This window comes from Acytostelium subglobosum (assembly GCF_000787575.1).
Source record: "Acytostelium subglobosum LB1 DNA, scaffold: scaffold20, whole genome shotgun sequence".
NCBI lineage: Eukaryota > Evosea > Eumycetozoa > Acytosteliales > Acytosteliaceae > Acytostelium > Acytostelium subglobosum.
The window spans coordinates 1-15,382 of NW_012236513.1; the positions used below are offsets into that span (position 1 = coordinate 1).

Consider the following 15,382-nt stretch of genomic DNA (forward strand, 5'->3'; position numbering starts at 1 on the left):
ACGTCTCTATAACACCTACAATTGACATACCAACAGACTCAACACATCAAGGTGAATCGATAGATATATTGTACATCACTACTGAAGCTATTCTTTAGCAACACATTCAACAACAGCCCAGGCTACGCTCACATTGTTGCATCAACTACGATCGTCGCACTCCACTGATCACCAACATCGTCCAACAAACACCTATGACACATGATCAAACTCGACCCATCAAGAAGAAGCGATACATACTATATTCATTGTCGTTGGAGTAATCTTCATCAACTTTGGTCATCAACATTCAACTTCACAGGTAACAATCAAAACCTTGGACTGATTGTCGCACCTCTACTTCTAACAATAACTAATACCAATCAAGATTATAGTATAGTAATACTCAACACATCAAGATAAAACGATCAATATATTATACATCACTGTTGAAGTGATTCATAGGAATTACAGTCTTGGACAGCCATGAAAAGACAACCTTTTACAGCTAACTTGGATCGTCGCACACCAACCAAGGACCAACACCATCCAACAACTCCTATGATACTCCAACAGACTCGACTCATCAAGATGATGCGATATACCACATTCATTGCCGTTCATCGTGATCTATATCAACGTGGATCGTCATCATCAACAGCTATGGTGCAACATCTTGATCGATTGTAGCACACCTTACTGCTGACCAACATCGTCCAACATTCACCTATTATGCACCAACATACTCAACTCACCAAGATGAAGCGATGCATAACACATTCATTGCCTTTAAACCAATCTACAAGTGCTTGTCAAAGACATCCAGCACCTGTTGGCAACACCAGATCCCACCAACAACAAACAAAGTTCAACTATTATACATCATCAGACTCGGCTCATCAGGATGAAGCTGCATACTACATTCATTTCTGTTGGAGTAATCTACATCARCTTGTAGTTGCACCATGAAGGATGTTTGCAGGGTGATACAATGAGAGATGGATGGTGACCAACTGATCTTATTGACAAAGTGGTATATGGAGGCGTTTTGTGTCATGATCATATGGAGATGATGCACATTKGWCAACGARTTGAGAAGATGAACATATCGAWCCTGAAGCCCAACTGGATTGGTTCGCAGCTGTGGACTGGCCAGCGTGGTGTTACCATAGTAGATCTCGCACAGCAATTCCTTGTCTTCATTGGTATCATTGTAATGGCAACTAGTGTGGTCATGGCATTCAGGGTTCGATGGGATCAAGAGTGATCTCGAGCTTGAGCAGGGGATGGCATCCATTTATCGGAAAGCAGCATGCACATGCATGTATTGTCAGCTTCTGGATGGTGCAATTCTCATTGGCGAATAGGTGCTGCAGGAGATCATCAACTACTTCATGGAGTATTATGTTAACCTCTATCTTGTGGAGATGGGTGCTTTGGTGAGGTAATCATACAACGACTTGACAACATCGTTGGTATTCTCTGGTAACCAGTCATATGATTGGGGGATGTGGATCTTGAGAGTTGACAAGTTGGCAAGCTGCCCGAGTGAGTCACGAGGACCTTCCTCGTGAAGTTTGGAAGAGACAATACAAATATGGATGTGTTAATAATTTATATATACAGTCCACGGTCATCTCTGCGATTAATTAGATGAACCATATGCTTATAGAGCATCGACAGGTCATGTTGTGAGCTTTTCAATTCAAAGATTGGATGGACATTCTTGAGACTCTGCTCGAGACACATAACACTCTCTACACCAAGTCTTGATGACTCGACAAGGTTATGAAAAGAGTGGGCAACTATTCCAAATACCTGGCACTAGAGATAATAAAGCAATGTCAATGTCGTGTCGTATGGTAACCATAATGACAATCAATCTTACGTGGGACATCAATGCCGCAGGGAGCCTTTGCACCAAATTTGGTGTCTCAAGTGCCATAAACTGGGCCAATGGTTTGGTAACTGAGGTTCTGAGTGTCCTGATGAAAGGAGGCACTGGATGGCGATAGTCCTCTGCTAAGAACTGGGTGTCGATCAATGAATCTATTACTAGTACTCTAAAGTGTTTGGAAGCCCAATGAGTAAGTGGATATTCCATTGTTAATCACTTTTCAATCGATCCTGTTGGTTACCTTTGAGGATTGTTAAAGGTCGACATAATCAACTTGGCGAATGTGAATGATCGATCAACTGGGACTGTGAACTGACACAGAATGAATATGATCGATTGGTCTGTCTTGTGTCTGTAAACCTGGCATCTGTTATTGAGAATCTGCTCGTTTGTCCTAACAGAGTTCTAAATAGGACGTAAGTGCGAATGATACTTCAGTAGTGCTGTATACGTTTTTAACATACAATTCCTTCAAGCGAAATCTCTGCAATCTCATCAAGTTGACCAGCATATGCTGCCCGTAGGAAAATGCAGGGTGCATCCTTGGTGGCAACTATCAAAAGAGTAGTTGGTAATGCTGTTGGTTGATGTTCTCCGTTGAACTATACATATATGAAAGAATAAGTACTGATTGTAAAGTGCAATTTTCGATGCCTATCGATACATACTGTCATACGCGGTTGAGAAAGACATGATTCATCGCGTATGTCTTCTTCTTCCTCTTCAATCTCCCAGTTCCTTGATCTAGTTGGCTTAATATCAAAGTAGTTCATTATTATTTGATTAAAACTCTTCACTTCACTTCACATGAATGATCTAGAAGATTGGTCCCTCCTCCCCCAAATCAATTTTTATCCTATCCGTAGTTGTAGCTGATCATCATTCTGCCTTTAACAACAACAATGACAACACCATCACCAACAGCGCCAAAAACAACTACAACATCATCACTCACAACAACAACAACAACAACAACAACAGCAACAGAACCAGAACCATTCTCTTTAACATCGCTACCTATAACCCAAAAACAATCACCATGCATCATTCCAACTGTAGATGGCCGCATTGAATTTGAAGACTATGGGACACTGCTGCACAAGTTGGTCGCTGATTCACATATCGATTCCGATATGCTACAATTTGCACAACAGTTGATACACATACATCAAGCACAGATTGAGAGCATTAACCAACGATTCACCTCTATGCTCGGAGCTCAAGTCAAGCTTCTTGAGAGCAAGATCGATAATCAATTGATAATGGGCATCGGAGATAACAGCAGCAGCAAAAATAACAACAACTTGTTCTCCTGGCTAAGCTCATCAGTTTCGAAGCTACAACGACAGCTACTCATCAACAACCAGCAAGGTAATTAGTGTAGAATTAATCCACCCAAAGACGAAATCGCTGACACACTTAACATGAAGACCGTCCACAGCTCCAACTTCGCTTGGTATCAATGTTTGAACGAGAGTTCCCTATTGAGATACAGATCAAAGAGAACGAGCTCATAGAAATTGATACAAGGATACTCAAGGTCAAAGAGATGTTGAATCAAATGCAGCGTTACCGTTCCTCTCACTTTCGTAATCTGTCTCACAAGAGGAAGAAGAATGTTATCTCCAATGACGACTATCGAATGGATGCACCCAACGCCACCACAAACTCACACCAGACACCTACAGCGACAACAGAGGACAAACCATTGTATTTTAGGAAAAGTGATGGCTCATTCCTCCAGTATGTATTGTGTTGGTAATGGTCATATATAAATATGGACACACAGCACATGATGATCTAATAACGTATTCTCTGTGTTTAGGATCAAATGTCCATGTTGCAATGAATACAACTTCAAGAACATGACTGGATTTAGGAACCATGTGCGATTAATGCATGATCTCGCCTACACCACCTCTGAGGAGGCAGCACAGGAATGTGGTTACTCTGTCCCAGAGAGCCTTGTCCCAATTGACGACCAATCTCGTGATTGTTTGATGGGGTTCGCCACATCCACCAGTAAAGAGATGTTGGAAACTACCTTTCATCTAAAGAAACAACAACAGTTACAACTTCAACAACAACTCCATCGCACCAATGCCAACGTACAACTACAGCAACAACAACAATCCAATTCTCCACAATCGACAGAAGAAGAACCAATCTCTCGCTTCTACGTAAGGAAGCGTGTGATCGTTGGAAACACTTCTACACAGATTGCACCTGAGCATAGAGGAGCTGACAAATCAACACACAAGTGGAAGGTGTATATCAGAGGACCTGAGCATGATTCCGACATTTCATACTTTGTCAAGAAGGTCCGCCTGTATCTACACGACTCATTCGCACCCAACGACCTGATAGAATTGTTTCATCCTCCTTTTCATCTAACCAGACGTGGCTGGGGAGAGTTTACTGTACGCATTACATTATTCTTTCATGATCATCGAAACAAACCAATCGACATCTTTCACAACCTAAAGGTAAATATATTCCTACTTCTCCTAGAATACCTACTAACACCATGTACACCCACGAACAGTTGAACCAAACACCAATTCAATATGGTATTATGACAGTTGGAGGAGAGACAACGACTGACATCAACTTGGATAGATATTTCTTTGATCAGAGAGACAAGGAGTTGAGTGCCAAAGGCCTTACCACCCAAGACAACTTGGCTGTCGTCAGCCAATTATCAAATTTTGAACCAATTGGAGATAACATCACTCCAAAGACAGCAGCACAATCAACACAACAGGTGGTAGCAGATACCAACAACAGTAACTCTGTTGAGGAGAAACAATCACCACAGCAACAGCAACAACATAATGAGAGAATCATTTCAAGCAAAGCAGAGAGCCAAAAGAAGAAGAAGAAGAAGAAGAGTAGACATAAGAGAGATATTGATGAGGTTCTGACATTCGAGGGCAAGACAGTTAACGAACTTTTGTCCAATCTTACCAAGAGGTATCCAATCTTGTGCGGTAGGTACGAAATTCCCATGTCACTCAACAATATCTAAACATTTATCTCACAACACTCGACAAGACAATAAGCCTAAAGGACTACAATATAGGACCGCATCCTCACTCAAGGAGTGGGAGTCGTGGACAGTTGGCAAACAAAAATTGACAGAGTATAGATGTGCCAAAGTAATTCACAAGGACTTGAACAAGACATTGAATGCCTCATTTGAGCTACGACTGGTATTGGACTGGCTGAAGGAACACAAACATGTGCCAATGACTGATCTACAAAAGGCTATATACGTCCTTTCCAAAGAGCATCGGAAATCACACAAGATAAGCAAACACAACAAAGACAATATGAAGATAAATGTCGATATCGATCAGGTATCACATACAACTGACAACAACAACATCATCAACAACAAAGACAACAAAGACAACAAAGACAACAAAGACAACAAAGACAACAACAAAGACAATAACAATAGCAATAATACCAACAATAATAGCCATGACCCCAATAGTGAGCAAATTACAACAGATAATGATGCACTGCAGGTGAAAAGACAAAAGTTGGACACATGCACCACGATATCAAAGATCAAAGAAGAACCTATGACAGACATTGTCAATGTCAGCGCAACACAAGCAATTATACAACCCCTGTCCACATATTTGCCAGGGACATTAGCAGTGACATCAGCAAACCAACTCAAGTCCAGACAGAGGCCCAAGTCCAGGTCCATCAAAGAACCAACACCAGTGACAACAATTAATCCTTTACCAGACTGGACATTTTCTCTATTCTCTCCCTCAGCAGCCACTGCAGTCGGCCAGTCAGCGCCTCACAACTACCACCATGGCGATTCAAACATATCGTCTGCTATTGGAACACCCAAAAAAACACTTGGTCCCTACCCATTGTTCTTTTGCAAGTACTGTGGCACTGGACACCCACCTGATCACTTTGAGCAGAAGCAACGACACTGTGGTACAACAGCCAACATGACATCGTACACCACCCTCAACTCATCTTTCCCTCAGATAAGAATCACCTATCCCAACCATTTTGACCCAGAGTCCAAGCCCTCCAACCCAAACGAAAAGGTATGTATCATAAATTGGTCACACCTCGCATGCATGGTAACTGACAAAGATTCTGTTCCCTTTGCTTAGAGCCCAATTACACTTTTAAACACTACGAACAACAACTCACCATCTACACATCAGGTGCTTTTGATCAAGAATGTAGCATCAATGTTAAACATCAAGATTGACGACATGTCTGCAATTGAGGCCCTCCACATGGCAACAATCAGGTTCATGATTGACTTGATCAAACGAACAAACATTGTCTATGACAAACAGTTTGATTCCGAGTCCACTAATGAGTGTATCATCAAAGTGATAGTTCCCAGTCACCTTCACACAGCTGTGAGGTCACACCCATTGTTCAACTTCTTGAGCAATGTAGCCTTATTCAAATAAACAACTACAAAACTCACCGGAATTCCTTACTACACTTGGAGAGGCAATCAATCAAGATACATGGAACAAACAGTCGTCAGTTAAATAGCCATAGTTTATTTACATTGAAGTGATTTGTTTGAGAAGTCTGTTACATTCCAGGTCTAACTACACCGTGCTCATAGGTCCATGTGTAACTTGGAAGACTTGAAGTGTCAACTCTAAAGTGTTCCTGGTTCTCATTGGTGTACTTCTCCATTGGTAGCACAGAATTGTGTGGATCCTCATTAAACTTCTCCTTCTTATCCTTCTTATCCTTCTTATCCTTCTTGTCCTTCTTGTCCTTCTTGTCTTTCTTGTCTTTCTTGTCCTTCTTGTCCTTGTTATGCTCATTCAAGTCAGAAACATCCTCTTGGGCCATCTGCTCCTCAGAGTCCTTGTGCTTCTTGTCTTTCTTGTCTTTCTTGTCCTTCTTGTCCTTCTTGTCCTTCTTGTCCTTCTTGTCCTTCTTGTCCTTGCTATGCTCCTTCAGGTCGGAGGCATCCTCTTGTACCATCTTCTCCTCAGAGTCCTTCTGCTTCTTGTCCTTCTTATCCTTCTTATCCTTCTTGTCCTTCTTTTCTTTCTTTTCCTTCTTGTCCTTCTTCTCTTTCTTATCCTTCTGCTTGGTGTCAGCCCATTTGTTATCGTCCAAAGGATGGGATTCTATTTTTGAAGTTGGTTAGATAAAATCTATCATCTGGTTATATAACAATACATACTGGACTGGGCACCTCTAAGTCTCTGGCGTGACTTGTCTGAGCACTTCTTCTCGTACTCTCCCCTCAATTGCTCGTCAAGCTCCTGGTTGGCACCTTCAGACAAGTCATAACGGTTGGGTCTCTCCACCTCTTTTTCCAATGGATACTCCTTAAAGTCTGACCTGAACATGTCCTTCAAACTGAACAAAAGGTCATCCTCGTCCATCTTGAAACTCTTCAAAGGTGCTTGTTGGAGATCCTCCCTCATAGGTGCGGCCTTGTTTGGGATACCTCCAAACTCTCTAGCGATCATTGATGTTGCCATTTCTCTGTTGTATTGCTTGGTAGTGTCAGAATGATAATGGTTTCTTTGAGGATAGTTCAATTTAATTGACTTTGAGGTGATGGTTGTTGGGCGTTGTTGAATAAAACTGGGTACTATTGGAGCATCCAGAGAGGTGAGGGCAAGTTGTTCAAGTTGTTTTGCTGCTTGTGGATGGCGTGTATGGCGTTGAGGTTTGTTGAAGACTCTATAGTAGAGTTCGTAGAAGGCAATAAAAAGAATTGACAAACAACACACTACAATGTAGGTGTAGAACAATAATGGGTTCTTGCCAACAAGATTGTAATAAATGTTCTGTTGAGCAGGGATAGGACAAAATTGGATGGAGTTGACAGACGATGATGGATGATACATACAAACTAAATAGTTAACTAATATCGGTTGATATAGTAGGTCCTTTGCTCAACAGTTATTATTATTATTATTTGTTGGATGTTTTATTATTGTTGTTGTTGTTTGAAAATAAACTTAAAATTGTTGTTGCTGTTGGATACATTGAATAAGTTCAGAGATTGTTGAAGACATGTTGTTGTTGTTTGTAGTATTGCCTGAAAATTACTTGTTAAGGAAAGTTGCCTTATTAGTTCAACAACAGATTCATTTTTCCATTCACCCATAAAGTCGATTCGTCACCTCATGTCTAAGAATGGGATGGGGGTATCTATTAGGTTGGACACACCATTTTCCATAGAATGGATAAATATGACGTAGTATCTTGCTGAGCTGAAGCCCTTACTTGACACTAAACTGTGTCCATTCTTTAATAGGAGTGAACTAGTTAGTTGAGGTACCTCAAATCTCCCACAGATGTAACTTAAACCAAACTGGGCTCTCTACAATGAAAAATTTTCTTGATTGTTCTCTGAAATGAATATTATTATTATTATCTGATTTCATTTATTTGTGTGGAGGTAATAATAAATAAATAAAGACATTGTCATCACCAAAGTGACAAAACTGGTTTGGTTTTGATTTGAACAAAATTAGATTCAAAGATTTGATTCAATGACACATGTGTTCAGGTACAAATAACATGTCATACGTAAGAACGATGGGAGGATTGAGAGTTGAAGACAAAGGCCGTTGATTAATGAATAAATGTTCTACATTTAGAAATCACCATTGATTAAAGAGGGAAGCGTAACAAAGCAAGGTGGCAGGATCAAGAATTGGAAGAAGCGATGGTGTGTTCTCAATGAAGAAGGATTGCACTACTACAAGTCTCAGAATGTATGTTGCCAATCGCCACCCCACTACCTATCAGTCATTACTTACATCCCAGAACCAGACCATAGAGAAAGGATCTATATCAATCGAGTCGATTACAGGTGTCACTGCAGAAGAGAAGAGCTCATCAAAAAGAAAGAATTGCTTCTCGATCAAGACACATGATCGTACATATAGGATATGCGCCACTGATTCTCTTGACAAGGATGAATGGGTCAACTCATTGAGGAAACTAATACAATCAAGACCAAACAACAACAACAACAACATCAACAGTAACGGCACCAATCAGGTAAGAAATATGAAATTGCTTTTGCCTCAGACAATCACAGACTCACATGTATCCAACAGCAAACCAATGTAGATATCAATAGTAGTAACAACAGCATCAGCAGACTTAGGACCGACGATGATACCTCGTCAGATCATTCTTCAGTTTCTGGCAGTCTGCGGATGACCGACTTTGGGGGATACACCAATACCATATGTCTCACACCAACCATGCTGGCTTTGAAGGATAAGTTTGGTCTGAACACATTCACTCTTGAGCTGAACAAAAAGGTATTGACTTCGTATATATATATGAAGAGACTCGTGTGCGCAGTGAGACTTACCTGTGCTCTCATATTTCAATGTCACTTAGAGAGATTTATTATCACTGGAAGAGGTAGAGATGATAATCAAACTACTGGAAGCACATATGAAGTCAGAGATAGAGGACTCCACCAAAGAGTACGATGGAGAGATTGTAGAGATTATTAAACAGATATACAAGCTACGAGATGTAGAGCTGGACAAAGTTGAGGAGGACTACCGACGACAAAAGTATGATCTTATGGCCGAGATCGCATCGAGGAATAAATAGGAGTAGAGTTGTCACTCAATTCACCACTTCCAACACTTGAGCAATCAATCAATCAATCATTCATTCATATATATATATTGATTCATTCCAGGTTGAAGTGACATTAACAGGTTGTCCAAAACAATAAAAATTCTGAAGAAATCTTCATTCATTAGCATCTCCACTTCATTCATTCATACACATAAGATGACCGAGAAGAAAGATGGTGTCAGCAGCAAACTGACCCTTTGGCAGAGATGGTGTGTAAGTAGAACAATATGTCGGTTAGCATTTTCAACTTGATTGTGACTACTAACATTGGACACAGAACGTGGACCCAAAGAAAAGATTAGTGATCAGCATAAGCCTGCTGGTGATGTCATGTACAGGACTCTATATAGATTCGTTGGGTGATGACAACCCATTCAAGAGGACATTCGACCGCAAAGACGTCACTTATAGAACTATTGATTACAGGAAACCTGCTGGACAAAGAGTGACTGTTGTACGCAATGGTGTCATCATTGAAGGTGGACCTGACAACATCAAAGCAGTATCACCAAGCGAGCAAACAACTTTCAACGCTGAACAACAACAAGACAATCAAACACAAGCTGACTAATTTTATTTCGAACAAGCCAGCCATTTTGTTTATTATTATTAGTTGTACACAGATAGTAACAACAATGTCAACTACTACAACAACAACTTCAACCTCAACGTATATATCACCAGAATCAATGATGATTGACCCAGCGTTGAAGATCAAGTTGACCAATCCTTTGAATCAGTCAGATCCCTTTGTCATACACAAACTACAACCAGGTGACAACACCATTGGACGTGCCCCCAACAATGTCATACAGCTCAGAGGCGAGCCAGCTGTATCAAACAATCATGCTATCATTGGTAGGACATTAAACATTTCGGCAAATGCCAACTATCTACTTGACATGTCTAACTCATTAATGTAACAGAGTACACGAAGGACTCAATAACTTTAACCGACCTAAATAGCAAGAACAAAACCCTCCTCTTACTAACACCTGACTCGACTCTTGAACCAATCATTGCCAACACAAAGTACAACTTACTTGATGGGTCAAAGATCATACTTGGGTCAACTTCTGCCAAAGTGACATTTAAGATGATTGTACCGAACAACAATAACAATAATAGGCTCTCGACATCAAATGGAACAAGTGTTAATAAGAGGAAAATTGCATATAGTCATGATGGAGCAAACAGCGACCCAGAGGAATATGAACACGATCAGTCATCACCATTTACATCATCAATGCTAGCATACAAGGCTCAAAAGTCACACAAAGATCAATCACCAATGTTGACGACGATTGAGAACACCAACAACGATGAAAAGTCTAACAAAGAACATAAACCTGAACCTGCACCTGCACTGGTAAAGGCTACCATTGGTTCATTAACATCTTCTGTTATAACCTCTACAATCAAAAAGGTTATATTCAGTAGTTTGGACGACAAACTGATCAATGTAATTATCCATTTATACCTTTGATAACTCTAGGAGTTGCTTACTAACTTTAATTCAGAATCTTACAAAGATCGTCAGTGAAATGGGAGGATCAGTTGTGGATGATCCAGAGTTGTCGACACATTTGGTTAGTGACAGTATAAAGAGAACAGCAAAGACATTGATGTGCATATCCTGTTGCAAACATATTGTTACCAGTCGTTGGCTGTTGGACTCTCAAAAAGTTGGGCACTTCATCAATGAGGAAGCATATATTGTCAAGGACGTCGAGGCAGAGAGAGAATGGAAGTTCAACCTAAAAGAGTCTCTTCGTCTGGCTGATAATCAACTCTTCACTGGATTTCGATTCTTTGTGCTCGAAGGCTCAGTTCCACCAAAGGAATTTCTGGCCAACTTGATCCGTGTCAATAATGGCACACTTCTAACTCGTTCACCTACAAAGTTTACATCGGACATCATTGTATTGGCTGGCGAAAAGGACAAACGTTCAATCAGTGTCTACCAAGAGAATGGCGCCATCATTCATTCTGGTGACTTTGTACTATTGTCTATTCTACAGCAGAAAATGCCACCCAGTCAGTGCTAATAGTTCATGAGGACCTGGTAATAAAAGACCACCGTCTGTATTATACATTGTTCTTCGTTGGCTCGATCGCCTAAGCAAGAGAATCAAGCTTTGCCTGTATCAATTCGAGTTGAACAAAGAACTCCTGTAGTTGATCCTTGTTAAACTCCAGTAACATCTTCTCGTTGTTTGCGGCCTGTTGTGCGTAAGTTGGTTAGCCGTCGGTCTTTGTACCTATTGATTGAAAATCAGTACATACATCTGTGGCCTTCAAATCAAACTCGAATATCGCTGAAGGATGCTTGATCTTGCTCATGGACGATTGAGACATCTGTAAATGGAACCTCCATCCAACATCACCCAACACCAATGGTGCCAGGGATTTTGTTCGAAGTGTGAGCAATGTACTCTCGGCATTCTCAGACCAAACATGTTGGAACGCAGTTATCTGTGTGCAGACAGGAGGAGTAAGTGTTGTAATGTTATGGCTTAATATTTTGGATCACTTACCTTGTCGTTCTGCAGCGATGACTTTTGAAGTTGAGCTACCATAACAGCACTGGACAGTGAATAGTATGCTGTTTGCTCGAAAATGAATGAGCAGGCTTCGATTATCTGCTTCAGCTCATAGGCTTGCAACTCTAGAACACTCTGTAGCTGCTCTTCCTCTACCTGTGTAAATATTCTTTCATTCTATCATGGTATCAAAGTATTTTGTATGTTAGTATGATATATAGATAGAGCTATGATTGATTCTTGTCACTTTACCTTATCAGAGCCTATCTTTTGAACGATTCTAGACAGTATCCTTGGGAATTTGGCAGCATCAAGCCTGTTAATCAAGGCAAGTGAATCGTTGAACCTATTGACGTTAGGAGTAAGTCACAAGATGATCATGTTGTTCACTATTAAACATAATAAACACTAGTATCATACTTTATTGATGTTAATGCAAAGATATCAACAGAGCTACTCATTATTTGTACACTGTTATCTATTTGTATGTATGGTCAAACAACTTGCTGAATTTTGAAAACTCTTGTGAAACTTTTTTGAGATGGTCACCTGCCTCAAGATTTTTATTGCGGCAGGTGTGCGTGTATTTGTTCAACATTATATGTTTGAATAAGCAAAACGAACTACAACTACCTTAATCAGTCACCTGACTACACACACATATATATACATAGACACTCACACACGAACAACCCACTCCTTACGACATCACACACACAAACGCAACACACTGAACAAACATGTTGTTCAGCAGCAGCAGCAGCAGTTGAACATGACCATCCAACAAATAAACAACACACTGTATACAGACAAACACATAAATTCATATATACACATAGATTTATCTGTAGGTAAGTACCATCTATTATTACCATCATCATCATCAAGCGGAATAACATCTCACACACACGCACAATACCACCAACATCAATCAGTGAGGGGATGGGTTGTCAGCTCACCAACCTCGCATAGCTGTTTTGGTTGGGTGCACTGTGATGCGAAGTGATTATGTTAGTAATGAATGTGTTGATGTTAGCATTTCATAATTAAAACAAAGCTCACTTCCCAAAGCTAACTTCTTGTTCTCGCTTTAGAAACTCCACAATCCTTAATTAATATTTATAGTAACAATAAGTCCTATATAAACTCGTGATGATGTCTGAAGGAACCGAAGACCCAGATCCAATATCTGAGGCCGTTGGGTATGGATAGTTAATCAATCCATCCATCCATCCATCCATCCATCTAAAAGACATGTTTACTTACATTTATTCTTGTAGATACATAGAGAATGTTCTACAGTCCAATGTCGATATTCAATATCAAGGATTGAAAGGGCTCATGTTGTGCTCAACGACACATGTTGTAGAGTTGTTCAAGAACCCATCGTTCTACTACCATATTAAGAGACACCCCAACCACAAACTTAATCATATCAACACCAGTAGTGGCGGAATTGGACACTCATGCTCAATTCCAATCAACACAAGTGGTGGCAGTGGCCACAGCTCAACCTCGTCGTCACCTGCAACCTCTCCAAATTCATCCCCATCATCCTCTTCCAACTGTGTATATCCCGATCCCTGCAACCAATCACCCTCCAAACACATATCAGAGATTGACTTTGACAAGTACTCAAAGAAGAGAAAGAGCACTTTAAAGTGTCTAATTGATCTCTGTCTCTCAGAGACCAAGAAGGTCCAGTCAGCCGCTCTAAGACTCCTGTGGCACCTTTCTGCTCAAGGTATATATTACACATTTATCCCGGAATTATATATATTTATAAAACTAACATTCCTGTGCCATTTAAACAATCCAATAATAATTAGCCGACTTGAAGGTTCTGCTATATGAAGAGGGGGTGTTGGATAGGCTAAAGTTGTTGATTGCCATCGACAATGCAACAGCGGCATCATCTCCTGGATCTAGCGCAGCAAACAATAACAAAGAGGCTGAGAAGCAGAGTGGAATTCACAGGACAGAGGTTCACTTGGCTTCATCGGCAATTCTGCAGAACATCACAGAGTATAGATTTGAGCGTGGAGAAATTAACCCCAACCAGGTCAAGATTGTCAATGAGGGTATTGTTGATCTGATCCTTCTGCCAAGGTCAAAGAGCAACGACAGAAGAGTTCAATTTCTCACCACGCTGACCATTGCCAACCTGTCAATGAACGATGAGAACCACGCAATACTAGACAGCCACAAAGCATTTGACATTGTCGAGTCGTTCGTTACCAACAACACATTGCACATGGACCTGGTGTGCCACTGGATAACACTTCAACCTCACATCCCTCTCCTACATTCAAAGTACCCTCAAGTCCAATTGTTTGCTCTCTACTGTTTATATAATCTTATGAGGAACGGTATGTATTGATACATTGAATCAGTCTCCACTCCCTCTGACAATAATCATCATACTACTACACTACAGACCAATACAAGGTGGAAGTATGGAAAGGTCTCAGTGTTAATAATGGTGTTCACTCAATATTCCTTCTTCTCCACTCTCACCATCCAAAGGTGGTAGAGTTGGCTCGTAAGATTGCCGACCAGCTGCAGATCGAGGAGCCATCCGTGACAGTCAACACCACAAAGATTGGAAGTGATCTGAAGAAACTGTTCAACAACTCTGAGTTCTCAGATGTGACGTTTATCTGTGAGGGCAAGAAGATCTATGCACACAAGGCCATTTGCGCATCAAGATGCGAGCAGTTGAGGGCAATGTTCACCTGGGGCAAGGAGTCTCAGGAGAATGAGATACACCTACCTCACATCCCTTACTCATCCATGTATGGTGTCATTGAGTACATCTACTGTGGCGTTGCTTCAATCACTTGGGACAATGCTTGCGATCTTCTCCAGTGGGCAGACTTCTTCTCTCTACAAGGTCTAAAGAGCAAATGCGAATTCTTCCTATGGCACTACATCGACCTGGACAATGCACCAATCATTCTATCTGTTGCTGATTGCTATGGATGCACACAACTGCGCAATGTCACTGCCAACTTTATTGTCAGGAACTACGAGAAGATAAAGGACAACGAGACATGGGTCTACAATGTATCCCCGGAGCTCAAGAAGCAGATCACCGAGAGAATCTACACTCTGATCACTTGCTCCTGTGGCTGCTTCTGCAGTTGTATCGACGAGAATGATCCCAGAGTTGTGACTACCACTGGAGAGGAGTAGTACTTTGTATGATATGAAAGACTCTTTATCACTCAAACCAGATTGCAACCAAAACAATAAATCATTCCATCACCACACAGTTTTTCTGTCGTTTTTGTATTGTGTGGTCTTTAACCCGAAC

General features: G+C 40.8%; 8 protein-coding genes across 8 annotated transcripts; 5 read left to right on the forward strand and 3 right to left on the reverse strand.

The window, feature by feature from the left end:
• Window positions 1–1,771: 1,771 nt before the first annotated feature.
• On the reverse strand, window positions 1,772–2,649 carry SAMD00019534_088320 (hypothetical protein; the record flags this gene model as incomplete). Its single annotated transcript, XM_012895721.1, has 4 exons — window positions 1,772–2,042; window positions 2,118–2,281; window positions 2,341–2,433; window positions 2,485–2,649. Coding segments are annotated over 4 exons (693 nt in total), but the record flags the coding sequence as incomplete, so codon positions are not given.
• A 689-nt stretch (window positions 2,650–3,338) lies between these two features.
• SAMD00019534_088330 (hypothetical protein) lies at window positions 3,339–6,339 on the forward strand (the record flags this gene model as incomplete). The annotated part of the gene is made up of 6 exons (XM_012895722.1): window positions 3,339–3,619; window positions 3,702–4,205; window positions 4,275–4,362; window positions 4,422–4,866; window positions 4,931–5,958; window positions 6,082–6,339. 6 exons carry the CDS (start codon window positions 3,339–3,341, stop codon window positions 6,337–6,339), a joined length of 2,604 nt encoding a protein of 867 aa, XP_012751176.1.
• Window positions 6,340–6,469: 130 nt separating this feature from the next.
• SAMD00019534_088340 (hypothetical protein) lies at window positions 6,470–7,383 on the reverse strand (the record flags this gene model as incomplete). Its single annotated transcript, XM_012895723.1, has 2 exons — window positions 6,470–7,023; window positions 7,080–7,383. The coding sequence occupies 2 exons, from the start codon at window positions 7,381–7,383 to the stop codon at window positions 6,470–6,472; spliced, it is 858 nt and encodes a 285-aa protein (XP_012751177.1).
• Window positions 7,384–8,596: 1,213 nt separating this feature from the next.
• On the forward strand, window positions 8,597–9,493 carry SAMD00019534_088350 (hypothetical protein; the record flags this gene model as incomplete). Its single annotated transcript, XM_012895724.1, has 4 exons — window positions 8,597–8,631; window positions 8,806–8,920; window positions 8,980–9,189; window positions 9,272–9,493. The coding sequence occupies 4 exons, from the start codon at window positions 8,597–8,599 to the stop codon at window positions 9,491–9,493; spliced, it is 582 nt and encodes a 193-aa protein (XP_012751178.1).
• A 295-nt stretch (window positions 9,494–9,788) lies between these two features.
• Window positions 9,789–10,088, forward strand: SAMD00019534_088360 (hypothetical protein; the record flags this gene model as incomplete). Its single annotated transcript, XM_012895725.1, has 1 exon — window positions 9,789–10,088. A coding segment is annotated over one exon (300 nt), but the record flags the coding sequence as incomplete, so codon positions are not given.
• A 979-nt stretch (window positions 10,089–11,067) lies between these two features.
• On the forward strand, window positions 11,068–11,571 carry SAMD00019534_088370 (hypothetical protein; the record flags this gene model as incomplete). The annotated part of the gene is made up of 1 exon (XM_012895726.1): window positions 11,068–11,571. One exon carries the CDS (start codon window positions 11,068–11,070, stop codon window positions 11,569–11,571), a length of 504 nt encoding a protein of 167 aa, XP_012751180.1.
• A 70-nt stretch (window positions 11,572–11,641) lies between these two features.
• SAMD00019534_088380 (hypothetical protein) lies at window positions 11,642–12,527 on the reverse strand (the record flags this gene model as incomplete). Its single annotated transcript, XM_012895727.1, has 5 exons — window positions 11,642–11,746; window positions 11,810–11,998; window positions 12,061–12,243; window positions 12,319–12,412; window positions 12,487–12,527. 5 exons carry the CDS (start codon window positions 12,525–12,527, stop codon window positions 11,642–11,644), a joined length of 612 nt encoding a protein of 203 aa, XP_012751181.1.
• Window positions 12,528–13,218: 691 nt separating this feature from the next.
• On the forward strand, window positions 13,219–15,258 carry SAMD00019534_088390 (hypothetical protein; the record flags this gene model as incomplete). The annotated part of the gene is made up of 4 exons (XM_012895728.1): window positions 13,219–13,268; window positions 13,347–13,810; window positions 13,896–14,435; window positions 14,504–15,258. Coding segments are annotated over 4 exons (1,809 nt in total), but the record flags the coding sequence as incomplete, so codon positions are not given.
• Between the last annotated feature and the right edge of the window lie 124 nt (window positions 15,259–15,382).